The sequence below is a fragment of the Lagenorhynchus albirostris genome, chromosome 16, assembly GCF_949774975.1.
Source record: "Lagenorhynchus albirostris chromosome 16, mLagAlb1.1, whole genome shotgun sequence".
In the NCBI taxonomy this organism is placed as follows: Eukaryota; Metazoa; Chordata; class Mammalia; order Artiodactyla; family Delphinidae; genus Lagenorhynchus; species Lagenorhynchus albirostris.
In genome coordinates, this window is record NC_083110.1 from 77,624,584 (window position 1) to 77,651,968 (window position 27,385).

The 27,385-nt window shown below is 43.8% G+C and overlaps 1 protein-coding gene across 1 annotated transcript; it reads right to left on the bottom strand.

The window, feature by feature from the left end:
* Positions 1-4,083: 4,083 nt before the first annotated feature.
* TEX36 (testis expressed 36) lies at positions 4,084-12,889 on the bottom strand. Its single transcript, XM_060126797.1, has 4 exons — positions 12,839-12,889; positions 6,916-7,047; positions 5,373-5,453; positions 4,084-4,380 (listed from the first exon to the last, which is right to left on the bottom strand). The coding sequence occupies exons 1-4, from the start codon at positions 12,887-12,889 to the stop codon at positions 4,084-4,086; spliced, it is 561 nt and encodes a 186-aa protein (XP_059982780.1).
* Positions 12,890-27,385: the final 14,496 nt, after the last annotated feature.

A 27,385-nucleotide genomic window follows, 5' to 3' on the forward strand; every position in this document is an offset into this window, starting at 1 on the left:
AAGACCCAACGCAGCCAAAAATAAAATAAATAAAATAAAATAAATTTTAAAAAAAAAGATCCGCACCTGTAAACAACGACAGGTCCAAGAGACTTCATGGAAATGGCAAATTCTATGGACATTTGCAATTTATATAAGCAGTGTCAGAGCATAGTAAAAATACATTTTAAAATCCTAAATAAAATATTTGCATATGAAGTCCTGAATTTATCAAAAGAACATTACATCATAAGCAACTAGAGTTTGTCTTAAGAATGCTAAAAAGGCTCAACATTAGAAAATCCATTCATATATGTTATTACATTAACAGATTAATATAGAAAATTTATGTGATCATCTCAATAAATGCCAAAATACCATTTGCTATAATGTCACAAGTTACAGGAACAATAAGAACAACAAAACTCTTCAAATTATTTAATAATCTCAAAAAAAGGAAGTCCTAAGTAAGACATGATATCCAGAAGCCATTAAGTAGGAGACTCATACATTTTACTACATTATAATATATGCTGGGCTAAAATATGGTATACACCACGCCAATGCAAGATGCTAATAACAGGAGAAACTGTGGGCAGTGAGAATGTGGGGAGAGTGGGTATGAGAACCGTCTGCTTTCTGTTCAATTTTTTATAAACCTAAAAGTGTTCTAAGAAATAAAGTCTATTAACATAAAATATATATGTAATGTATGTATATGTACATATATCAACAAAGAGGAACAAACAACAACAAACTACAGAAAACACTTGTAACGCATCTATCTCATATTTTGTTAGTGAAATTGTAAGCTGAAGCTCGGCCTCTTTTAGAAACTTTGAATTAAAATTAAACATCCACGTGCTCTTTAGTTGAACAAGTTTATTTTTATGAGTTTAACATCTAGAAATACTCATAGATGAATACAAATGTTTACCTATAAATGTGTTTATTCCAGATTGTTTATAGTAAGAAGAGACTGAAAACTGCCTAAATGGCCATCAGAAGATTCTAGGGACTATGACATATCCATGAAATGAAATACCAGGCAGTCATGTTTTTGAAAAAGAAGTAGATTTATAAGCACTGATACGGAATGACATATTCAAAAGTGTAGTTGGTAGTGCTGTGGCAGAAAGCAACAGTGGCATGGAACAATTGGTGTTTGTTAAGGGTGTGTGTGTGAGAGAGAGACAGAGACAGAGACAGAGAGAATCCATGCAGAGCCTACCTAGAGAAGGATGCACATAAAAAAATGTCAACAGGCAGATGAATGGATAAAGAAGATGTGGTTCATATATACAATGGAATATTACTCAACATAAAAAAGAATGAAATAATGTCATTCGCAGCAACACAGAGGGACCTAGAGATTATCATACTAAATTAAGTAAGTCAGGCAAAGACAAATACCATATAATATCACTAATATGTGGAATCTAAAAAAATGATACAAATGAACTTATTTACAAAACGGAAACATAGACATGGAAAACAAACTTACGGTTATCAAAGTGAGGGAGGGATAAATTAGGAGTTTAGGATTAGCAGATACAAACTACCATATATAAAAAGCTAAATGACAAGGTCCTACTGTATAGCACAGGGAAATATATTCAATATCTTGTAATAAACTATAATAGAAAAGAATATGAAAAAGAATATACATATAAATTTACATATGACTGAATCACTTTGCTGTACACCAGAAACTAACACAACACTGTAAATCAACTATACTTCAATTTAAAAAAATAATAACTTAAAAAAAAAGGTGACAGAACTGGTGCTAGGAGAGAAAATGGGGACTGGAAGTCAGGGATGTGAGGGAAATTATTTTTCACTGTTTATTTTTATTTTCTTTGAAATTTTCCCATGTACATATACTTAAAAATATATATCTTAGGGGGAAAAATCAGGAAACTACGAATATAAGAGAATATTCTTAATTAGATAAAGGTTATCTATCTCAAACCCACAACAACAGTCAGACATCAGAGTGACACATTAGAATCAGTCCCATTAAATTCAGACATAAAATAAGGATATGTACTATTTGTGCTAATATTCAAATTGTACCTGGTGCAATAAGATGAGGGGGAGGTATAAATGCTAGAAATGATAAAAATTATCACTTTCACAAATGGTATAATTATCCACATAGAAAATCCAAAAGAATCAACTGAAAAATTATTCGAACTTTTTAAGTTTATTAGAATATTTTTTATGTATTGTAAGAAGTTTATCCAGGTAGTCAAATAAATATAAGATTCACATACAGAAATCAGTAGCTTTTTTATGCATCAGACAAAACCAACCTAAAAGTGTAACTTAAAAACACACACACACACACACACACACACACACACGCATTCAAGATAGCCACATTTCAAAATATACAGGAATAAACACAGAAAAGAAACATACCATACTTATGTAAAAAGAGTTATAAAGCTTTACCAAAGAACATAAAATAAGATTTGAATAAATGGGGAGATACACCACGGTATAAAGATGTCAATTCTCCTATAAATTAATATCTAAATTCAGGGAAGTTCCTATCAAATTGCCAGTGGATTTACTTGACAAACTTATTCTAAAATTCATCTATAAGAAAAATATTTAAATAGAAACAAGAAAATTTTGATATAGAATGATGGTGACATTGCTCATTTAAAGGGCAATATAAATGGCCCCTGAGTGGGAAAAGATGGCCAACTTCACTAATAATCAGAGAAATGAAAAATAAGAAAATAACAAGATACCATTTTTTTGTCCTTAAATATCCTGAAATATCTAAAAGATAATTTGAGGGGGGAGAGAAACAGAAACTCACAGATACTGTAGATGGAAGTTTAATTGTTCCAGTCTGTTTTGAAGGTGGTTTGGCGGTGTTTATTAATACTCTGTGCCTATGGGCCAACTTGGCACTAAGAAGGTAACTTTCAGAGATGACTCCAGAGCACATTTAAACATGCACCCAAAGAGCCCGATAAAGCATGTTCATGTAGCACCACGTCTGACAGTCAAAAATGAGACACAATTCAAAGGCTCATTAGTAAGATAGTTTTTTAAAACATGGTACATCCATATTAGGGGATACAGTGCAGTAGTTTATTCATACTGACACTGCAAGAACTTCAAGATCAGTTATGTACTTCAAGAACATATGTACTGTGTAACACAGTTTATGTTCAAAATTTCAATGTATTAATAGTTACGCACATGCATGTGATTGTAAAAGCACAGAATAAAAACAAATGGTTAGGGACTTCCCTGGTGGCACGGTGGTTAAGAATCTGCCTGCCAATGCAGGGGACACGGGTTCGAGCCCTGGTCCAGGAAGATCCCACATGCCATGGAGCAGCTAAGCCTGTGCGCCACAACTACTGAGCCTGCATGCCACAACTATTGAAACCTGCATGCCTAGAGCCCGCGCTCCGCAACAAGAGAAGCCACCACAGTGAGAAGCCCGTGCACTGGAAGGAAGAGTAGCCCCCGCTCGCCACAACTAGGAGAAAGTCTGCATGCAGCAACAAAGACCCAACACAGCCAAAATAAATAAATAAAATAAATAAATTAAAAAAAAATGGTTAGCTTACTTCTGGGGACAGGACAAGGATTAGAGATGTGGTGAAATCAAAGGGGACTCCTGCTTTCTCTGTTTGTTTGAAATTTCAAGATAAAAATGTAAGCCTATATGTAATTTAAAACCTCTCCCAAAAGTTAATGTGGCAATTTCAAAATTTAAGCACATTTTTGTTTAAAACACATTCATTTAAAATGTGTATATCATCACGCATCTTTATTTTATAAGGACCTGAATATTTTTCAACCTTATTAAAACCATAAAAATACTTTAAAGGTGGGGGAGTGGCAACATTACCTGTTGCCTTTCTGGTTTCTCTATATAAGGACTTTATGTTTCTTTATGTTATCACTGCAAGAAAACTTCACCTAAGCATTGAGGCACATACAGTCTATATTCTCTAATCCTAAACAAATCTTATGTCAAACCTCAGTGCTGGATCAGAAAATACATACTTTTAGAATGTGTGATGAAATAACAATATTGCAAAACTCATCAGGAATCTTCTGGAAGGGTTAGGGCTCCAGTGGAGAACCGGCCTTTTTGTTAATCATGAACCTTACTTTTGGATTCTTTTTCAAATACTCTGTATAGCTTTGCTGGGGAATAAATTTAAAAGTGTTCCATAACTCATCATAATGTCTTGGAAAGCGTCTGAAAATTGGGACCACCACAGCTTCCTGATAGACGTATGATATTTGGTTATTTGAAAAGCCATCGAGACAAGATGGAACATAGTCACAGGCCCAAAGATTGAAATTTCTTGAAATGTGTTGCCTTTTTTCTGAGGAGACCTTCTTACGTCCCAGGCCCTGGAGAAGAATCACAAGAAGGTTAGGAGAAAAATATTCAGGGTCACACAGTTCGGATGTCTTTAGTAAAACCACCTTCATGACATCCTCTCTCTAAATGCACAGTATGACCACCCTTACAAGAAACATCCTTTATCAACCTGTTGAAGGCTATAAATTGACACTCACAACATCCTGGTTCTCAGAGCCTTCCACTCCCACCAAGAGGACTGGACTTCTAGAGACATGGAGGGCAGAACCAGAGAGACCACAGCCTGGACTCCCTGGGACCCCAAGTAGGTTCTCTGCACCCAGGTGGCTCCTCAGCATTTCCACCCCAGGCTGCATCTCCAGCACTCAGTGGGATGGTTCTTACACCGAGAGATCCAAAGATTCTTTCCTATCCCAGAGGATTCCCAATGAAGAAAGCAGCACCTTTGGGTCTCTGATCACAGGCTTCCTCATCAACTCTTACTAATGTGGCCATTAGAAAATTTTAAATTACATATGCGCTCGCAATCTCTTTTTGTTGCCCAGTGCTTTGTTAACCACCACTAACCAGTGCTATCAGACTTTATTTTCTTCAGTGAAACACCACCTCCAGAGAAAAGACAACTGCAGTTATTAGGAAGTCCTTTATATCATGTAAGCTCCCCATCCATTCCTTTGACTCCTCATGGATCCTGGCTCTGCCATCCAGAGACACACACAGGCAATCCGTCCTTCTCATGACAGATCTTCACAAGAAATCTCACAAATCAGACAGTTGATGGGAAAGCACCTTGATGAGCATGAAATTCACAGAAACCTAGGTGGAAGGAAGGCTGGTGCAGATTTTGAAAGCTACGTGGGACTCTGAGAATTTTATGCTTTCTTCGCCCCCGGTAACCTGTTATGAGGCTTTAATCTTGTTCCAATTTTGAGGTCAGTCCTCTATCTTCAACACGTCTCAGAAAATCAAGAGCCTTAATGTCGCTTCTCATTTTATTAGCAACTTGGAGAGAAATACTCACAGAGTCAAGGTAGAATCCAGAGTTCTGACAGCTGTGACGATTGTCGTGTACAGAGAAGGGGAAGTTGTTATTCACTGCTTGCTGGAAAAGAGCAAGGGAAGAGATGAAAAGGCACACATCAGAACCCCAGTATGCTTCCAGAACACACCTACAGGGGCATGGAAGGAAGACGGAGGAGGCAAAGTGACCTCTAAGTAAGAATTAAACCCATCAGGGCTTCCCTGGTGGCGCAGTGCTTAAGAATCCACCTGCCAATGCAGGGGACACGGGTTCAAGCCCTGGTCCGGGAAGATCCCACACGCCTCAGAGCAATTAAGCCCATGCGCCACAACTACTGAGCCCACGCGCCACAGCTATTGAAGCCCGTGCGCCTAGAGCCCGTGCTCCGCAGCAAGAGAAGCCACTGCAATGAGAAACCTGTGCACCACACTGAAGAGTAGCCCCGCTTGCCACAGCTAGAGAAAGCCCTCGCGCAGCAACGAAGACACAAAGCAGCCAAAAATAAACAAAATAAATACATTTATTTTAAAAAAGAATTAAATTCATCGACAGCGATGGCACACACGGCACAGGGTGAGGTCTTGGGTGTGTGCATCAGCTCAAGGCTTTGAAACTCAACCTTATTGCCAGATTGCTGAAAATCATAAAAAATTCTCTTTAGGGCTTCCCTGGCGGCGCAGTGGTTGAGAGTCCGCCTGCCGATGCAGGGCACACGGGTTCGTGCCCCGGTCCGGGAGGATCCCACATGCCGCAGAGCGGCTGGGCCCGTGAGCCATGGCCGCTGAGCCTGCGCGTCCGGAGCCTGTGCTCCGCAACGGCAGAGGCCACAACGGTAAGAGGCCTGCGTACAGAAAAAAAAAAATTCTCTTTAAAACATTTTATTGAGAGACAAGGAAGGGAAAGTCTGTAGGCATGGAATTGAAAGCTGGAAAAGAATTTTGAGGCCACCTTCTTCTTCTGCCCAATATGGATTCTAGCAGACCAGAGCTCTCTGGTCCAGGGCGGCTAAATGTGAAGTTAACCCTGTTTCTCCCTCCGGCCACCTCATGCCCCTAAAGTTGCTCATGAACTGGCCAGCAAGGAAGAACGTGCGTGTTAAGAACTCTGTCCATAGGGACTTCCCTGGCGGTCCAGTGGTTAAGACTTCACCTTCCAATGCAGGGGGTACAAGTTCAGTCCCTGGTCAGAGAGCTAAGATCCCACATGGCTCACGGCCAAAAAAACCCGAAAACATAAAACAGAAGCAATATTGTAACAAATTCAATAAAGACTTTAAAAATGGTCTACATCCAAAAAAAATCTTCACAAAGAAAAGAAAAGAACTCTATCCACAGAGGAGCCTAACTTTATTGTCTGGACCAGAGGTATTTCCTTCTAAAGACCATCTGAGGTATCGTGCTGACCAGTGTATGAGGTAGGATGCTACCAGAGTTTAGGGGTCCAGGGAGAGCAAGTGAGCAGTTCCCTCTGAGAAAGAGTTGTCTGGTGCCAGTGGTGCCACCCCCTTGAAGAGCCGGGGGCACAGCCAGCTCTCAGGACTCACCTTCTCCCGCACTTTGTAGATCAGTGGTAGCTTCTCCTCCACTCTCCGAGATAAACGTGGACTATTGGACTCTTCTAACATGGTACGTGTGATGGATTCTGGTGTCTTTTGCATTAGTCCAATGTGAGGGAACTGGAAAAACAGCACACGCCTTGATTAAAACCAGATACATCTGAATCTCTACGCCAAGTATCAGGGCTTCCTCTGTAAAGGGATTAAAATGCAATTTGGGTGCTTCTGGCATGCGATGGAAATGGCATAATTTTTGTAATTTTCAAGTATTCTTTCCAAGACAAAAAATATTGTCATGGCCCGAGGCCACCACTGCCGGTTGTTTCAAGTTACAGGGGCCACCCTGCCGCTTGGAGCCTGGAAATGTTTCCGAGGCCTGGTGAGGAGGGTGTGGCCCCGTGAGAGGCAGTTGATGTGCTCTGAGGAGACAGAATGCATTATTTGAGATCTTCCTTGTGGTAAGGGAGCTCTCTGCACTTGGGGCCAAGGATTCAGCCCATGTTCACAGGGGTGAGCCTACCTCCTGCAGGTATGAAGTGGACCTCAGGACACGGGGAAGGGGAGGAGAGAAGGGTCACGTTGAGTCTCCATGGAGCATGGAGAATGGTAGAGGGTGGGAAGATTATTTGGATGGCTGGGGGTGGGCTTTAGCATCTCTCTGTGAACAGAAGGGAAGGAAGCAGGACTGGGCCTAGGGAGGCAGAGTCCCAACAAAGGCCTGGACCAACCCCACAGGGAGCTCTAGACATGGATGCCTTCTCAGAGTCAGCCTGATGGATTGAGGGGACTGGGCCCTGTGAGCCTTTGTCAATCAGTCACTGGGTAGAAGAGGATGGTGGGGACCGAGGAAGTGACCTTGGGGCAGCAGCTCTTTTCAGCCAAGGAATATCTAAGGGTGGACCTCCCAGGCCACACTTCCAGCAGCTGCGCAAGTAGTCCATTCCCGAATTCCCCCTGAAGAGGGTTGCGAGTGGTGCTTGACAGCCACTGTAGCTCACCCCAATTTTATATAAACAGCGCCTCTTAAAAGCCACCCCAACAAAGTGGACTTTGAAGCAGGGATCTCAAGGGGAGGAATATGACTGGAAATTACAATACAAACAGAAGGCAGGACCGTGACTCTTAGTGAAAATTCCTGAAAAGGGAGGAAGCATAACGTGCTGGGTCACAAACAGTAGATTCAAACGCCCTGAGACCAATCCCAGCTCTCTCTCCCATGAGGTCAGCCTTCCGCAAGAGACTTAATTTTTCCAGGCCCCAGTTTCTTTATCTGTGAAATGGAAATAACAATACTTATTTGATAAGGTAGATGTGATTAAGGGAGAAAATGCACGCACCCAGCGAGTGTTCAATAGCTGTTGGCAGGTTCTATTTTTGCTCACAGCTGTCCCCTCCCTTGTCACCAAACCCATTGTCACACCCAAAGCCAGTCCTTCCTTCTCTTTGGGATTATAATGATATTAGCTAACACTGCCACTCTCTCCCATTCCTTCTCAAGTCATGATATAACTGCACATATAAGTATGGCTTTTGTTTAATTTCTGCACAAGAGTGTGTTCAGTATGCTACTATTTATGTCAAAAGGTAGAGAGATTATGTCATCTATGTGGTATACTTGGTGGGGCATTGTTGGCAGAGAAAAGGAGAACCAATTGTCCAGATGACACATAGCCTCAGAGAGATCTTGTAAACTCAGTGCTGAGTGGAAAGAAGAAACAAAATGAGATCTATAACCCAACACCATTTATGTAAATAAATAATCCATGCACACAAAACAACAATACATAATTTACAAGAACCCATCTCAGTAAAAGAACTCCCATTATACACGTGTGAATAGCTGCCTGTGGGGTGAGCAGAGCAGGAACAGGGATCAAGGGCAAGGAGACAACCACACAAATCAACACACCATCATGTGGACGGGCTCTTCCACGGCCAAGCGACAGGGTTACCTCGGAGGAGGGCACCAGGGAAGGAAGACTTTTTTGCCATCGTTTATATGTTTCTTAATGAAGTGCATCTATTAATTGCCTCGTTTTCCCAACGAAAATAATTGTATTTGTTTCTGATTAGAGTTATAATACATGCTTATGGTTTTTAAAAGTTCAAACAATAAAGAAAAACATAAGGAAGGAAGTAGAATTCCCCTGAAATCCCATCACTCTTTTCCCTTAACTCTTTTTTTTTTTTTTTTTAGCTGTGTTGGATCTTCCTTGCAGTATGCGGGCTTCTCATTACGGTGGCTTCCCTTGTTGCACAGCACGGGCTCCAGGCACGCAGGCTTCAGCAGTTGTAGCACGCGGGCTCAGTAGCTGTGGCGCATGGGCTTAGTTGCTCCACGGCATGTGGGATCTTCCTGGACCAGGGCTCGAACCCGTGTCCCCTGCATTGGCAGGCGGATTCTTAACCACTGCGCCACCAGGGAAGTCCTCCCCTTAACTCTTTGGTGACCAACTTCGTCATGCATCCTTGTGCAACTGTACACCCATATACATGCATAATTTGCACATATAGGATCATATTATAAATGTGGCTTCAAAAATTATAAATTTATAAAATTATAAATGTGACCTTTTTATTTTTCTGATCTGTTTTACTTTTTTATTTGAATTTTATCTATTTTTTATACAGCAGGTTCTTATTAGTTACCTACTTTATACGTATTAGTGTGTATATGTCAATCCCAATTCATCCCCCCACCCCCACCCACCCTGCTTTCCTTCCTTGGTGTCCATACGTTTGTTCTCTACACCTGTGTCTCAACTTCTGCCCTGCCAACCGGTCCATCTGTACCATTTTTCTAGGTTCCACATATATACGTTAATATATATTTGTTTCTCTCTTTCTGACTTACTTCACTCTGTATGACAGTCTCTAGGTCCATCCACGTCTCTACAAATGACCCAATTTCGTTTCTTTTTACGGCTGAGTAATATTCCATTGTATGTATGTGCCACATCTTCTTTATCCATTCATCTTTCGATGGACGTTTAGGTTGCTTCCATGTCCTGGCTATTGTAAATGGTGCTGCAATGAACATTGGGGTGCATATGCCTTTTTGAATTATGGTTTTCTCAGGGTATATGCCCAGTAGTGGGATTGCTGGGTCATATGGTAATTCTATTTTTAGGTTTTTAAGGAACCTCCATAGTGGCTGCACCAATTTACATTCCCACCAACAGCGCAGGAGGGTTCCCTTTTCGCTACACCCTCTCCAGCATTTGTTGTTTGTAGATTTTCTGATGATGCCCATTCTGACTGGTGTGAGGTGATCCCTCATTGTGGTTTTGATTTGCAATAAATGCCTTTTTATAATTTAATGGTAACTTTTGGTTTCTGTTTCCTTCCCTTTCTTGTCACCCCCACCAACACCCCAGATAACAGTGATAGCAATAGTAAAGACAATAGCTCTCGTACGATCCTTTACAAACACCCGTACCTATAAAAGGGACTTACACTGCTTTATAAAAATCGGACCATATGATACACACTATTTTACACCTTGCTTTTCTCACTTAACAATATATCCCAGAAAATTTTCAAAATCAACCTATACATTTCTAATTCATATATATTTTTCTAATTCATTATATATTTTTTAATGCATTTAAACAATTTTTAAGTAAATATAAATAATACGGAGGGCCTCCAGACTCAGAACCTTTCCCTTTTCCCCTCCTCCAATCTGATTTTCCAAGTTATGGAAAATCAGGCCAAGGTGGAGAGTTTTTCTACATCACGAAGGATCCCTGTCACCAGCTAAATGACAACTGACTTGAGTTCATTTGTATTCTGCAAGTCTGTGGACTAAATCACTGTAAAAAAAAAATGTCTCTAGCATTTTAATTTCACTCTTTTAAAATATATACTTAATGGCTATAACATGATAGCTGTGAAATAAACCCTTCTGTTAGATATTGTAACCGTGAAATACAGCTTTTTAACTAGTTGGCAGTGAAATTTTTGCTGCATTCAATCACTCAATGACTGAAATATTAAATAGGAAGGTGAAAGTGTGTGCAGAGAGCCTTTTCTACCTAGTAACAGCCAGATTACCACCAGCAAGGTCAACTGCGAAATGACTGTCACCTCCAATGTGGCAATTCGTCTCCCAAATGGGCTGCTGCTGATGCAAAGCCAACAATTTCTTTAATTTTCCCAACAATTTACTTTGGGAAACTTCACGTCAGCACTATTCTTTTTATGCTCTTAGGTGCCGGCAGCAGAAAGGACCCACACCAAAGGCTCCCCACTTAAACTGGGCCCAGGTACATTCCTGGGACACCAATAGGAGATGCAACGTTCTTTCTCGATTTCTGCCTTATAACAGAACCCTGACTTTGTTTGGGGTGGCAACGTGGTTGGTTAAAAAATACCCCCCCCAAACTCCCTTGCAGCTAAATTGGCCATGTGACCAGTTGAAATGAAAGCAGAAGTCTGTGGGTGGGGCTCGTGGGAAAGAGATTGTTTCCCCTAGAAAAGGGGGCAAACTTAGCTGACAGCTGCCTTCCATCTATTTATCCATTGACTTTCCTCTTTCCGGTAAATCCGTTGATTTACCTGCCTGAGTTGACACACTGCACTAAGGATAACAGGACAGGAGGCTGAAAAGAACCTGGGCCTTTGACAACGCCCTAGGGCATCTGTACCAGCCCTGAACTGCCTCCCTCTGGACTGATTGTTACTAGAGAAACACAGACCCCTGTCTGCATAAGGCACCGTAGTCAGCTTTTTATAATATTCAGTCGAACACAGCCCTAACTGATACTGTAGGTGATAAAAAGAGGCCAAGCTATTAAGTCTGAGAAGCTTACGTTGTCTCTTCCTAACCAATTAGTGTATGTAGTTCACGTTATTTCCCATTTTACTTTGGCTGCCATGAAACTCAGAGTCAAATGTTATATCCAAATAGCTACTGTTTAGGCCATATGGCCTGCATGTCTATGTGACATATTTTCCCAGTCTCATAAATTATATTTAAACTGGTTCTGAATTCTTATTTTTATATACTTTACTACTTTATTGTGAATATTTTCCATTCATTACTTTAAATCTGTGAAATGGAGCAGGGTATACAAGAAAGAATATCAGTATAAATATATATCCCTTGGAATCTGTGGGGGATTGGTTCCCCCCATCCCACCTTGTGGGTATCAAAATCCAAGGATGCTCAGGTCCCTTAGTTGCCCTTCAGTATCCGTGGATTCTGCAAGGTGGACATATATGCATAGATATATTACATATCTACATATGTTATATATTATCTATATAATAGCAAGTATTGAGTGGTTACTATGTTTCCATTGCATTATACTAAGCACCTTTGTATGAATTATCTCATTAATCCCCACCATGGCCTCTAACCTTAGTATATTATGCTCCCATTTAACAGACAAAGAGACTGAGATTTAGAAAGACTAAGTTGCTTAGGGTTTTTAAAGCCTTCAGGCTCAAATTTTCCAAGATGTTTTCCATTTTTCTTTTTCCTTTTAAACAAACAAATTAAAAAAAAAATTCTATGTATTACTGCCCTAGAAGAGGCTAGTACCGCTATTTTCTGTGATACAACCAGTGGGGAAAAGAAAAGACAAAGATAACCAGCCTCATGGAGTTTATATAATAAATTATACAGTGTGTCAGAAGATAGATGTTATAGAAAAGAGAAAACGCAGAGCGCACACCAGTGACTGCTTAGTGAACAGTCACAAGTTGCCAGCCTGCTGAGCGCTTTACACTCAGATTAATTTCATTTGATCCTCCCAAGGATACTATGAGAGTCCCATTTCACAGATGAAGGAACTGAGGCTGGGTGAAGTGATTTGTCAGACGTCATACTATGGTAAGTAGCAGAAGTATCCTGACCACACCCACGTGGCCTCAGAAAGATGAGAGAGGGCATCATCCTTCTTACCCATCTTCCATCCTTGTCTAAAGGTGGGTTGAAGCGTCTCCCTTTGGCCATTTTCTGCAGGAAGCTGAAGGGGGCTGAGGTTGGCTCTCTTATCCCTTCATCACCTCATGAGTTCTATACCTGGGAAGCCACTCCTCCTTGCTCCTGACCTTTAATTCTCAGCCTCTACCAGGAGGGGAAGTCCGGGAGTGGTTCCTGTTGTCATAGCATCAGAGCCCACCCATCACAATGGGGGAGGAGTGCGGGTGTTCCAAGCCCCCCAAGGGCTCCTGCCTCGGGTCCCTTGCAGCTGCCGCTCCCCAGTGTGTAAGCCTCCAGGTCCCAGGTGAGAAAGCCATACACACAGATCACACAGGTGTGGACCAGACAGTCTTGAGATAATGGCGAACTCTGTACCCTCCAAATCCTCTGATGACTTCTGAGTTGAATATCCTCACGGTAACCATCTATTCCAACCTCCTAGTTTTCAGAGAAGTGAGCTGACTCTGCCTTGTCTACACCCAGCCAGGACTCAGGCCTCCCCACGTGCTCCTTTCCTGGCTGCCTGCACGTCCCAGCTCACCCACTGTGACTCCCCTACTGCACGCTGCTGAGGCCATGAGGAAGCAGCAATCATGAGTAGTTAGTAAATACCGGGTGCTGTGCTGAGCGCTCACGTGTTTTACTTTTTCTCCATGAACCTTTGGGGTTTACAAATGAGGAAACAGAGCCACGTACCCAGTGGAGGGGGCGCCGGGTCACGGGACAGCTCCAGGGCTCGCAAGCCTTTCGAGGGCCACCTGGCGTCCCCCAAGCTGCAGAGGTGGCTCCTGAGAGCTGACCTTCCTCTTGGGGCCCGGACACTCAAGTCCTACCTCACTTCTACTCAGTTACGTGATTTCTGCTTTTCTTTCCCCTCCCTCCCTCCCTCCCTCCCTCCCTTTTTTTTTTTTGCGGTACGCGGGCCTCTCACTGTTGTGGCCTCTCCCGTTGCAGAGCACAGGCTCCGGACGCGGACGCGCAGGCTCAGCGGCCACGGCTCACGGGCCCAGCCACCCGCGGCATGTGGGATCTTCCCGGACCGGGGTACGAACCCGTGTCCCCTGCATCGGCAGGCGGACTCTCAACCACTGTGCCACCAGGGAAGCCCCTTCCTTCCTTTTTAAAATTCTGTGTCTTGACAATTCTCTTGGCTACTCCATGTGAAAATAAGAGTAAACACCAATGGGAGAATTTGTCCAACTCTCTGTTTTTTGCTAAGAAATTGTGTCCTCAAGACCCTCTTCCCCTAATCATCGACGAGGGTGTCCTAACAAGAGTTGCCGTGTTAGTGATATGGGACCTCTCCTCTGGCCAGCACCGGGGGCCCAGAGAGCTGTGTTCCTGGATGAGATGCCTGAGGTGGAACACAGACTGAAACTGAGCAGGTGTTAGTAACCATCTCCACTTACAGATGAGGAAAGGGAGTCTCAGAGAGGTGGAGGGACGCACCCATAGTCACACAGCTAATTTGTAGCAAAGTCCAAACTAGAACCCAGATGTACTGAGGCCAATTTCAATGCCAGCATCAAACAGGATTCGTTTCACTGCACTTCCCTGACCACATTAAATTACTGGGCAGTGAATTTTCTAGGATTGCTTTTAACTCCCTTTCTTTAATCTGCATGGAACTGGGCCTCTTAGCCATGATCCCTCCTCACTGTGAGCTCTGGCAGGCCAGGGGTCAAATGACTACCATCATGTGCTCCTCCGGTGCGGGGGCCCCTCCCTCCCCAGCAGATGTCATGCCAGGGAGCTCTGCACAAATGGAGGGGAAGGATGAGTACAGAATGCTGCTTCTCCCACATCAAGAGACTGAGAGTAAAGCAATAAGGAGGGAGGGAGCTGAAGACTGAGACTAAAGGCCTAGCAACGGTGCCATTTCCAAACCATAGTATTTCACAGACATTCCCTTTGTCTCCACCGATGGAGCAGAAAATCCTTTAGATCTAAAATCCCGTTTCTAAATATATTCTTCATCTCCTCTGTATTTAGTCTTATGCTCTATTAAACAAGGTATACAATCACTGGTTAAGGTGTATTCCAATTTTCCCCTGTTGAACGATCGTTTAAAATTCTAAAAGATTTGTCCAAGAAAATCAAAAGCAAATAAAGAAAACCCGGCCAGGAAAAATGAAATTCAAGTTTTCTTCAGCTAGGATTTCCTAGCTGCAGTTCGGGGTGGGGTTGTTCATTGTTGTTATTCTTTTCGGAGGTTTGAATTACTGAGCTGAACTTGGAGACCCATTCTGAAAACAAGTCCTGTAGCACTCAGGGCACTAAGATCACTGGGGCCGAGAACACCGGAGGGTGGAGCTCCATCCTGCTTTGGGTCTTTGCACGAGCTGGGCCCTGCTCAGAATGCAGTGATGCAACACCGCCTGTTAAAGGCAGCTGTGAAGGCAGCTGAGACACGGGCACGTTCACTCAGCAAATACCGACGGGGACAGCCACTGCATGCCAGCGCTGTGTTCGAACAGGGGGAAGACGATCACCAGAATCAGCTCCTCATAAGTAGTAAATCATGGATTTGCCAACACATCAGGTGACTAGGACCCCCAATTATTGATTAACCAAAAATTATGTTCAGTGAGTTATCTACAACCTTTGTATCTAATCGTTCCACCCAATGTATTTTTCGAAATGACAGCTGTTGTGTACTTTGACTTTTAGATCTTTTACATCCGAAGTGTCAAGGACCTTATGAAAAGCAGCTGTGCCTATCTCTTCCACGTGTTTTTAGTGCACTGTGCCATTCCTTGTTTTAATTAGCAAGTTGCTGTCTTTGGTGGGAAAGTGGTGGAACCACGGGTGTGTTTTCACACACGCATCGGCCACGCGCCCAGGTGTGCTGCCCGCACAACTCTCAGACCTGCACACACAGGCATGCTGCAGTTCATCATGCCACCAGAAGTTTTACCTCCACCTTCACGTCCACAAATCCCGGACGACTTAACTTGCATATGGGAAAAGCCGAGCCATCTGCATGTAAAATGTTGAGCATCTGAGAAATTCCCAGGCATCTGAATTATAAAACACGTTTTCTTTTCACCCTGCAAGGTAAACTATCTGGATTCTTTCTGCAAATAGCAACAGAATTGAGGTGACTCAACTGTACGTTTTTATTATGGTTCATGATTCGTACGGAACTCATGGAAATTACAATGGATGCACGACCCATTTGCACATCATCTTGAAAAGTACTCGGGCACCTGTCACGTGAAGCACATTTTTTGTTTGCTTGTTTTACCCTATGTTGCAAACTATCTGGAAAATCAACTGCATCTCTCTCCCTTCCACTCAAGAAAACAATTCCTGGATCAAGACAAGTAAGACGAATTGAAAGACAAGAAGGAGAACTTGACCAACCTGGAAGTTTGTGCAGCTGAAAGGTAGAAACAGTAACATTTATAAAAACGCTTGACTCTGCTGACACGCACGAGTCGGTAAGGATGTGAGACATTGCCCAGGTAATGACAATTTTTGATAACCTTGCTGAAACGTGAATCGCTATAAACTTTTCAAATCGTGTCTAGAGAAGCTTTTGGTTCATTGGTAACTTGGAGAATTGGTCACTCAAAAAATTGCTGCCATCTAGCAAATTGTACTGGACACAGTTAAGGTCACAGTAAATACTGTCGCTGTCCTCACGAAGCTGGCTCTCTTGTGGGGAGACAGACATTACCACACAGATAATTGGTTATAGTTATTAAGGTACTGGGTGCTCAAGACCACGTGACAGTGGGACCTGCACGAATCTGAAGGGTGACCAGGAAGGTGATGAAGAAATGAAGAATGACTTCAATGAACTGAGGGGAGCATGTGCCAGGTGGAGGGAGAGCCCGTCAGAGGCCCTGATATTGGGTGGAGCTTGACTCACTCAGGAACCAAAAGGAGGTCAGAGGACCGCGCAGGGTGGAGATGATAGAGGAAAAAGCAGAAGGCGGGCCACTCAAGGCCTCCAGGCCACCCAAGAGCTGTGGGCCGGCACCTTGCCCTTTGTGACCTTGACCAGCTGGCCAATGTCGGTAACAGACAGAGACTTGAGGAACAGGTAACAACAACACGCCAGTTGAGAACTTTTGCTTTTTTAGAAAAATCACCTTAGAAATAAGACTCACCCTTAGGATGCAGCAGGCGTGCCGAGTTTATTCTTTCTCCAAATTCTGAAAAAGACAGGTGGAAATATTTAGTTTGATTTCCATTTCTCCACTGGATGCGTTTGTTATTCCTATTTTCACTTCTGTGTTTCCGTGTTTGTTGAGGTTTACGTGAAGACTCGATGCTATTGTTTCCACCCCTGGAAAGACAGCAGCTTTTTGCCTCTCGCAGTTTGAACGGGACAGTCCTCCGAAGACACAGAATAAAAGACAGCAGTAATTACAAGTGTGCTTCAGAACAGAGAGCACTGGAATGGAAAATGCCGGCCTCCACAATCATAAAGCAAAACAGCCATATATATTTTTCAGCTGAAGAGGAAATGAACAGTGTCTTGGAACGTGATGGTAAGTTCATCTCCAACCCACGCGGGGAGGAGAGAGAGGAGGTGAGGTCCCCCAACGAAGAAGAGATCTGTAGGTCTTTTAAGATCCCCTCTCTCCTCTTACCGTGTACGATAAAACATAACGGCGATTTCATCACCTTGGCAGCAAACTGTGAGCTAATAAAAGAGCCTTGTTACGAAGATAATAAGACAAAGTCATAAATGACAGACATGGGCTGAGTCCTGACGTTACACCCCAATTTCTCCAGCTCGACTGGGATCCGAGGTTCATCAATTCAGTTAATTGTGTGGATGACCACCAATTTGTCCTCTCTTGCTTGCTCTTTCTTCACATTCCAGGGTATTTCTGTCACCGGGGGTGCCTTGAAAAGGCAGATAGGAAATGGACACAGCGTCAAGGCTTGCGATGTTGCCTTCCCAAGGTCTGTTTTTCCCTACTTCCTTCTAAGTTGGCTGTGAGGTAAGGAAACTTCCCACCACCAAGGCCTCACTGCTCCAGGTGTGGTCCTTGGACCAGCAACCCAAGCACCACTTGGGAGTTTATTAGGAATGCAGAGTCTCAGGTCCATGCCCAGACCTACTGAATCCGAATCTGCATTTTAACAGGACGCCCGGGTGATCTGTGTGCACACAAAGTTTGAGAAGCACCACCCTGGAGAATCTCAAGGCCCTGGTCAGTGCTTGAGGCTTTCTCGGTCTTTCTGTGAAAAGACAGAGGATTCAGGGCACCCGTGGGCCCATTTGACCTTGTACCTACAGAGAAGAATTGCAGCCTAATTCTTGGGCAAGGATCACTGTCCTTTTAGACTTTTAAAGATTTGGAAACTCAAGTAGGAGGCTAAAAGAGTTTATATCCTATTTTCCTAGGAGGTTTTCCCTTCGGCGCTTAAAACCGTTCTAGAAGGCATAACACCGACCTCAGTGTGCCTGATACGGAAGTAGGGAAGTAGAGGTTTTCCCCCAGAGGACCCTGAGACACATGCTGTTTCTTTGCACAGTTATATAAACCGGCTGCAGTGCGGTTGTCTTAACATTTCATTTAGATTCCTACCCCATTGATTCAATGGTGGCAAATGATAGTAAACCAAATTCATGGTTCTGCCATGCCATGGTCCAGTCGTTTTGACGGTGGCTTTCTCCATCGTGGGAACAGGATCAAACTGGGCAGTGAATGTGGGCAGTTCTTGCAGGAAGAACTCACATGAGGTGAGGACGGATTGATTGGAATTAGTTATTTCAGAACCAGCACTGGAGACGGCAGAGAGAAAGCGCTTTCCTTCCTCAGGTGATTCCAATACTCCTTCACAAAGGTGAGACAAGGACCACGTCCAGCTCGCCAGGGGCACACGCATGTGGGCCATTCAGAGCAAGCATCCTAATGTGCAGGCGTGTATGTCTCCAGGGAGGGTCAGAAATTTGGGAACAGACCAGCGTTGGTATGTTGGCATGCACACAGCTCACGGCTGCACGAGGTCTCTAATTGTTTTGCAGTGAGATAAGAGCTCTCCGTTTTATCCGAAGTCTCAGGACAGCTTACTGACTGCACTGTCTGGCTGTACAGCACATAATAGCATTGTTAGGGGAAATGTCAGCACAGGCACTGAAGGGTGGAAAAACATGAAATCAGATTTCTCACATGACGAGGGCTTGGACAGCAGTTGGGCTTTTGCTCCCGCTGAATGGGGCCGAGGATTCTTTTCAGGCTGATTCGATCAGACACCGCATAGTGTTTGTCCAGCCAACCCAGCGTGCAGTTAACACATTTTAACAAGTCACCTCCTCTTCCTCCTCCCAGAAGGAGGTCTGGGGCGGACAGACACTTTACCAGTCGCTTCACAGAGAAATCGTTTTCATAACATCCCGAGCCTCCTAAGACTTCACGTTGTATTCTTACATCAGCCATCTGCTAGGGTAGATGCATCCATACGACATCTTCCGCGGGCACAGTTAAAAGAGATTCTCTCTGTTCGAACCTTGTGTTACATTTACATTCAAAGTTACGTTGCTCTCTCTTTGCCCTTGCCCTCAAGGAATTGTGGGAATTCAAGTTAATAGGCTTTTAATGGTTCTGTGATAACTGTGATTATAAACTGTGAATCAGATTGCGGGAGCATCGAAGTTCAGCTGCATCTCATGCAAAGACATCACCGTTGCTTTTGATCCTCGGTTGAAATTTGGTTTCCAGTGTTCAGACACCACCACTGTAAAAAAATAAAAAATAAAAGCCACCTCATTTGCTTTACAATTGCTTTGATAACAATTTTAAAGCCTTTAAACACACATTTTCCTTTTGATATATTAGCAGTATTTAGAAACACATCCTGTTGCTAAAAATTAAATTTCAAAGTCTACAATTGTATTTCCTGCTTCCTTTTAGACGCTGGGTTTATTTAAAACACATGCAACATGTTAGACACGTGTGTGCGCACACACACACACACACTCACACGTACTCACGCGCTGCCTTCAACATTTCACTGCCAAATATTTAGAAATAAATTTTTACTGAGTTCTCTGAACATGTAATTACTGCTTTGAGGCTAGTTAATGAAAATATACTTTTCTTTGAAACATGTTGGCTCTACTAAATGAGTCTTTCCTTGTGAGTCCATAGATGAATCGATGGTGAGCCTCCTTGAAAAAAAGAGGCATTCTGATCATTGTTGCCAGATGTCTCAAGCAAGCCTGCCAAGCTGGGGCCAGAAACACAGCCTTAAAATAGTAGGCACGGAACTGCACCATCAGCCAATTAGGGCCCTTAGAGCAAATTAGCTCTCATTTCCCATTGGCCAGAGCAACTGTGACTTGTGCACGGACAGCCCGGGAACATTCCAGTGAGCATCTCCTACTGTGGCCAACTGTTGCTGGCATCTGAAAAGGCTGCAGAGAACAGTCAGACCCCAGTTTTAAAAAACTGCCGTGCTGAAACACCTCAACTCACTTCCCAGCAAGATCCCCATGGCCAATCCTGGAGAGCAGGGCATTGTCTAAGGCAAAATAATCCCTGTGGGTAGAATAGTTCCACATGGCAAAGCCCTCACAAAGTTGGCCTCTAGAGAGAAGGTTGTACTCTCAGGTAAGGGAGCCCTTACCTACAGGCCATCCTTGAGGAGAAATCAATGAGGTTGGTTCAGTGGGAAATCCACAAGAATGGAAGCTGAGTGATCGAGCAACAGACAGTACATGATCTCCAGTTGGAGGTTGCATTCAACATCAATTTTAAAAGAGACATTTGAACAAAAAGCCATGGGAAGCATTGAACCCTTAAAGACCAGTTCATCTGTAAGGAACAAAGGACCACTGAAGCAGAAAGTCGCATCTACAAAGGTCACCTCTTGGTAACACATACCCCACTGGGCAGTCGGGAGCACTTTAGACCCTGTCCAGTGATGCTGCCAGCACTGACATCAGGACTAAGAATTAAGAAATTACTACTGGCAGCAAAGAGTGATTTGGTTGCAATAGCTCTCCAAAAGCCTTAAAAACATCCATGTTTATGATCCAGTAATTTTACTTCTGAAAATTTACCACAAGAAAATACCCAAATGTTTGCACAAAGATGTATCCCGAAGTACGCTCATTATACTATTTGTTAGAGAAAAAAAAATCGAAACATAAAGTTGAACCCAATGCAGTCATGAAAAACATAGACGAATGACAACAGAAAAATGTTTACATTGCATTGTACAGTCAGAAAGAAAGGTAAATACTTCTACAGGGTGATCCTCTTTTGTAAAAATGTACATACACATTCATGGGAAGTTACACTAAAATTTTAGAATTAATTGAATTTCTTTTTTTTCTTCATTGAGCTTTTCCAAATTTCCATAATGAGCATGTATTGTTATTGTGGTAGGAAACAAAGCTAAAAGAATTTTAAAAGAAGGTATAGCAAAGCAAGTAATGCATGATCAATATCTTGCAATAGTTCAGGCCCGGACAAGGAGAAGGGCATGTAAATTAAGCTATATAGAGAATCCATGATGTCTGCTTAGAGCAGAGAGGGCTAGACTGACTATGGTCAAATCATGAATTTACATGTGTTCCAGGAAAGTGTTTTACAGGCAATCCTCCACATTGCGTTAGGTGCTGAAGGTACCATGGTCAGTTATCAGTGGTTCATACTCTAGAGGGCCCACGGCCTGAATGAGGAATGCGTCCACACTGGTGGCAGGCAAAGTTCTCCCGTCAGCTCTAGTGGAATCCACCTTAATAAGCTTTGCATTATGGAAAGTAAAAACCATATAAAGCTTAAAGTGAGCAGCAGCCTGACCCTTGCCCTTAACCCAGACTTTTAACAGTAAGACCTTGAAGTCAAACAGTGAGGAATAATGCAGTTCCAAGTTCCAGCAGTAGCTCTGGAAGCTCTCTAGCTGCTGAGGTCTTTAAGCAGGAATGTTAAGACATGCTCAAACGTCTTCACGGGCTCTTCTGAATACAATCTGAAACTGTCAGTGCTTCACATCCTCAGGAATCAGACCCCAAAAAGGTAGATCAGGTCAATTTGGGGTACCCCTCCTCTCCACTACTGAAAAGCTTTTGCCATGATTTCTTTGATACAAGCGTTAATTTTTATAGTTAATAGATCACCTGACAGACTTCCACCTGACAGGGGGTTAAGGCAGGCCCCAAGGGCACTGGCCAAGTGATCAAGGCCAAGGCTCAGTCTTAAGGACCAGAGTTGATAACTTCCATATTTAATTCATTCCATTATTAATCACCCTATCAATATCATTTAAAGTAACATATTTCTCTGTTAAACAAAATAGGCATTTTCATCCTGCATCTTTGTTGACCATGTTTTCTGGATTTTAGTGCAGTTGGACTCTTCGGTCTGAAAAAATTGCCAACCTCTGTTCTAACCCAATCCAGTGGAGGAAAACAGAGTTTTTAAAAGTGTATCTTGAATTATCTGTTGTGTGTTCTCTAAGTTGTACAGTGAAGCAAAAGCCACCTGAATGCTAGTACCTCAATATTTCTCTGTATTTCTCAATATTTCTCTGCAGGACAAAACTTCCAACATTTAGAAATGTATAAGCAGTGGCAAAAACCCTGGGGAAACCCACGCAGGGATGGCGTCTGGAGGCAGCGCTGGCCGGTGGGTGAGAACACAGCATGGGGTGCTTGCAGCCCAGCACCGCCACTTACTTGGCGTGCGACCTTGAGCAAGTTACTTAATCTCTTTGTGCATCAGTTTTATCACCTGTAAAATGGAAATAAAAAACTAGTACCTACCGCTTTGGGTTACTGTAAGGATTGAAGCTGTTGATGCAGGTCAAATGCACACAAAAAAGTGCCTGACACATGGTTAGGTGGAAATAAATGTTAGCTCTTTTGACTATATGTTACTGGTCCCCCAAAGTGCATGAATTTTGTCAAGAGGCCCATGGGAACTCAGTGGTGGTGAGGGCAGAACGAGGAGGGGGCCTAGGAAATCAGAGATGGGCAGGACCAGAGCTAAGGACCCGTTCTGAGGCTCTGGAGGCCGCTCCATAGAGTCGGGGCTTTGGGATGTAAAGGAGGCTGTGGCAGAGGTAGATGCTCTCCGGGCCAACCAGAAAAGCCCACCAAGAAGACATCCTAATTCTCAAAGATGGCTTCTCCAGGATTCTCCCAGGCCCTGACCTTGGATTCTGCCTCTCATTCTCTTCCTGGTTCAGACATGAGACCCCCTGCAGCTGTGTTGGCATCTGTTCTTCTTATGACTTGGAGGTAGTGGGGTGCAGCCAGGTGGCATGTGAGTGGGTTGAGGGCGAGGAGCAGTGCTGTGCAGAAGGGGCCCCCCAAGCACCACACGGGGAGCCTGTAAGTCTCAAAGGCAAATATGGATTCTGTACAGCTTTGCTAATGGAAAGGCTTGCTTCAGTCTGAATTGAGGTCTTCCAAGCAAAATCACCAGCAGTGACAGGCTCTTCAATATGGGATCTAGCCACAGGCCAAAGATCAAGCTTCGCTGAACCAGAGAGAGGGAAAAAATGACAGTCAGACATCTTCTTTTTCCGCACACAGACTGTAATCAGCTCTCCACAAGGTCATCCCGGAACTCCAAGGACAGTCCAGACCCTCCTGGCTCTCCTCAGTAATGGACGGAGGCAATGGTGCAGATAATCCAGCCAAATGGTGGGTGATCCAAAAGCCATTTCCCTTTGGCCTTGGGAGAAGTTTCCGTGCTCATTTTGAGTGCGGGTGTATGCGAGCCTCCCCGCCAGATCTGGGGCGCACGTTGAGGTCTGGGCAGGTCCCAAGCTGAGGTTACCCTCAGAGGGAGGCATCTCCCAGCAGCAGCTGTGTGGACTGTGACCACTGCAGAGCACGGGCGGCTTTGCTGGCAGGTCAGGATGGGATGTGGGTAGGGGTTCTCCACCTGCCCCCTTCCCTGGTCCATTCTCCATCCTTGTCTGACTTGTCCAGAGGGCTGACCCTGCCAACAGCATCACCTGGGCTCCTTTGCCTTCTGGCTTTCTGGCAGGTTTGAGTGATAGGACGCGGGAGAAGAGAAAGATGGGAAAACCTGGGATATCTCTTCCCTACTTCCTTCCTGTTCTGGCATAATTTCCCTGGTAACCTCTATTTTCCTTCCACCTCTGCCCTGGTTCCAGTCTTCACTGAGCTCCAGAACACCACTCCCTCCTTTATGCCTTTGGTCCCCTGGTGGTAGGGATGAAGGCTTGTAGTCCCACGTGGGTTCATGAGTGATGCCTTCATTAACGCATTTTCACTAAACCGTCTGGAGCGAGCTCTGTTTCCCACTGAACCCTGGCGGACAGAGGGTAGTACAGGATGGGGATGAAGTTGGAGCTGGAGCTGAGAGCCTGGGAGGGCTGAAGCAGAGAGGCATCTCAATACCTGCTCAGAGCACAGCCCCTCCCTGCATCTGACTGAAGCCCACTGCCCCTCTTTGTGTAGAGGCCGCTTGGCTCTGCCTAGCCTGCACCCCCCCATTCCAGACAAGTGGCATCAGGTACAACCCACCTGAATAATTCAGTGTTGGAGGCCAAGCCATCTCTTCCTTGTGGCCATCTGGGATGACCAACTTCCCTCGGAAGTGGAGACATCACGTTTTAAAAGGAGAGACTTACATGTGGAATCTAGAAAAATGGTACAGATGAACCTATTTTCAGAGCAGGAATAGAGACGCAGATGTAGAGAATGGATGTGTGGACACAGGGCAGAGGAGAAAGGAGGGTGGGATGAATTGGGAAATTGGGATTGACATATATACACTGCCGTGTGTAAAACAAATAGCTAGCGGGAACCTGCTGTATAGCACAGGGAGCTCAGTGGGTGCTCTGTGATAACCTAGATGAGTGAGATGGGGGGAGGGGGGAGGCAGGTCCAAGGGGGAGGGGATGTATGTATACATATAGCTGATTCACTTCATTGTACAGCAGAAACTAACACAACATTGTAAAGCGACTATACCCCAATCAAAAAAAATAAAAAGATAAAAGGAGCGACTTACCCAACATCCTTGAATTTTCCTTCTGAGCCCCCTTCTCTAATCGTGTCCTCTAAAAACTGGGATTGGGATTGGTTGAGAGGCTTTTTCATTGATCACCAGTTCTTTGACCTTGACCCTGACCCTATCTTCTATAATCACCACCCGCGTTCTTTCTCCTTAGTCTGCTCAACTTTCTGGCTTCCCATTGGTAGAAGCCATAGCTGCTCCAACTCTGCCTCTGTGACAATCCATTTGCTTGTTCTATTGCTGGACAATTCAGTTGTTTCTGATCTAACATCTAGTTATATTGCAGAGCTTCTGGCCTCTGTGAGTGGCACCACCATCCGTCCAGTTCCACACACCAAAAGCTTGGGTGTCATCCTCGTACCGTCCTTTCCTCCACTCCCCAAATCCAAGCCATTCCCGAGTCTCGGCATATCTCTCTAATCCATCCACCTCTCTTGAACTCTGCTTCCAACACCCTGGTTTAAGTGACACGACTTCTCAACTGGGTGGCTGCCTCCCTCCAGGAATCCCCACATCCACACCGCCCTCCTCACCAAGCCATCCTGCAGCCCGTGGGCTTTGAAAATGTAAATCAAACCATGTCAACTCTTAAAGCCCCTTCAGAGGTCTCCACTACGCTGAGCACAAAGACAGCCTTTCCTGGATCCAGAGACCCCTGGCCGCTCTGGCCCCTGCCCTTGCCTCTGGCTGCATCTCGCACCATCTTCCCCTCCCTTTCTGCATTCCCTCCACAGACCTCCATCTGCTCCCATTGACCTTAGTACACTGCTCTGCCCCATGCCCACCTTTACCCCTTTATCTCCCTGACTCCTATTCATCCTTCAGATCTTAAACATCACGTCCTCTAGACCAAGTCGGTTCATCCAGGTAAGTGTAGAAACCTGAACCTTCCTTCAAAGCTCCCATCACAGTTTGTAATATGTCATGTGTTCTACTAGCTTCATAAACCCAGGAATTACCTTTGGTTTTGCTCTCACCCCCACATCCTGGTACACGGCAGGTGCTTAATACTCTTGAATAAATGACAGGTTTTTTTCTACTAAAAATATGCTACAGACAAATTTCTGGGTCAACATGGCCAATTTACCACATGCTTCTATTTCCTCTCCTTCTGGAATCCCTCCAATGAAGGAATTTTTCAAAGGTGTAGACCCACAAGAGCGAAGAGCACTAAAGAAGAGACAATAAGGAAAGAAAGATTCAGCAGATTTTTTTGGAATATACAAAGCAGGTGGAGAAACAGTAGCGGATGCAGCAAAGAGCATCAGCTACATCTCAGGTGCCACTAGGAAGTTAGCCAGGTGACACACACAGAACTGGGAGACACAAATAGTGTGGAAAGTGGGGGCAGGGCAAGTCAGGGGCTGAAAACAGAGGATTGGTTGAAAATTTGTAGACAGAAGGGTTAAACCCTCACTCCTTTCCCACCCTATGTAGCCAAGCAACTATTCCTGCCGTCTCCACTCTGCCATCACCAGCAGGCGAGCAGAGGCTTATCCTCCAGATAAAATGAACCTGAGAGCCTTCATAGGTGAGACATGAGACATGGAGGTGAAGGAGCACAGGACTAAAAATGGGCAATTCAGTGAAAGGCTAATAATCACAGTTAATCTGGAGAAAAGCCCTTAGGCACAGGGACGCAGCTTCTGGCAGCCACAAGTTGGCCAGAGCACACTGAATGGTCTCCAGACAGGGGCGGGGCACAGATAGAGTCCATTCCAATGAACACGTGTGATGTGACAGCCGCAATTTGATCCTGGATCAGCAAAAGAAGAAAGGCAGCTATAAAGGATGACATGAGACCATTGGGGAATTCAAATACAGACTCTATATTGGATTTTATTTTATGATAATAATATTATGCAAATATAGGTGAATGTCCTTGTTCTGAGAAGAGCTATGCTGAAGTATTTAGGATGGAGGCATCACAATACCTGTACCTTCCAAATATTCAACAAAGGAAATTATACTCATATAGATATATATGTGAATATATGCATAGAGAGATAGAAATATAAGTGGATGGATGGATGACAGACCAACTGACCAGGAGAGAAAAAGACAAAATCAGAGGAAGCTGATGTGGCAAAATGTTAATAATAATGAGGCTAGGTGTGGAGTATTCAGGTGTTTGTTGTTCTGTTCTTTAGGTTTTTTTAATAGTAGGCTTGAAATTTTTCAAAATAAAACAGAAAAAAAAAAAAAAGGAATCCAAGTAGCATAACCATTTCTCAGCAGCAGCACTGAAAGCTAAAACCAATAACAAGGGTGCCTTATTCTGAATGATTTTTCAATTCAGGTTTCTATTCCCAGCCAAACTATCTTCCCAAATAGTAAGGGTAAAACAAATATATTTTTAACACATGCAAGAACTCAACATTTTTATATCCCATGTAAATTTTCTCAGGAAACTATTGAAATATGTGCTTCGAACTACACAGATGGGATGCGGGAAATAGCAGGAGAAAGAAGGGAAGACACAAGATGCAGTGGTGCAAAGAAACATCCACTCCAGACTGGAGTAGGAGGATATTGGGCTTCTGCAAAAAGAAGAAAA

Bases quoted from the DNA above. Each gene is read 5' to 3' on its own strand.
- TEX36 (XM_060126797.1), bottom strand. From the start codon at position 12,889: ATGGCCAAAGGGAGACGCTTCAACCCACCTTTAGACAAGGATGGAAGA. The intron at 7,048-12,838 runs GTAAGAAGGATG...CTGTTTTTCCAG, and splicing joins TAGACAAGGATGGAAGATGG to TTCCCTCACATTGGACTAAT. The intron at 4,381-5,372 runs GTGAGTATTTCT...ATTCTTCTCCAG, and splicing joins CTGGATTCTACCTTGACTCT to GGCCTGGGACGTAAGAAGGT.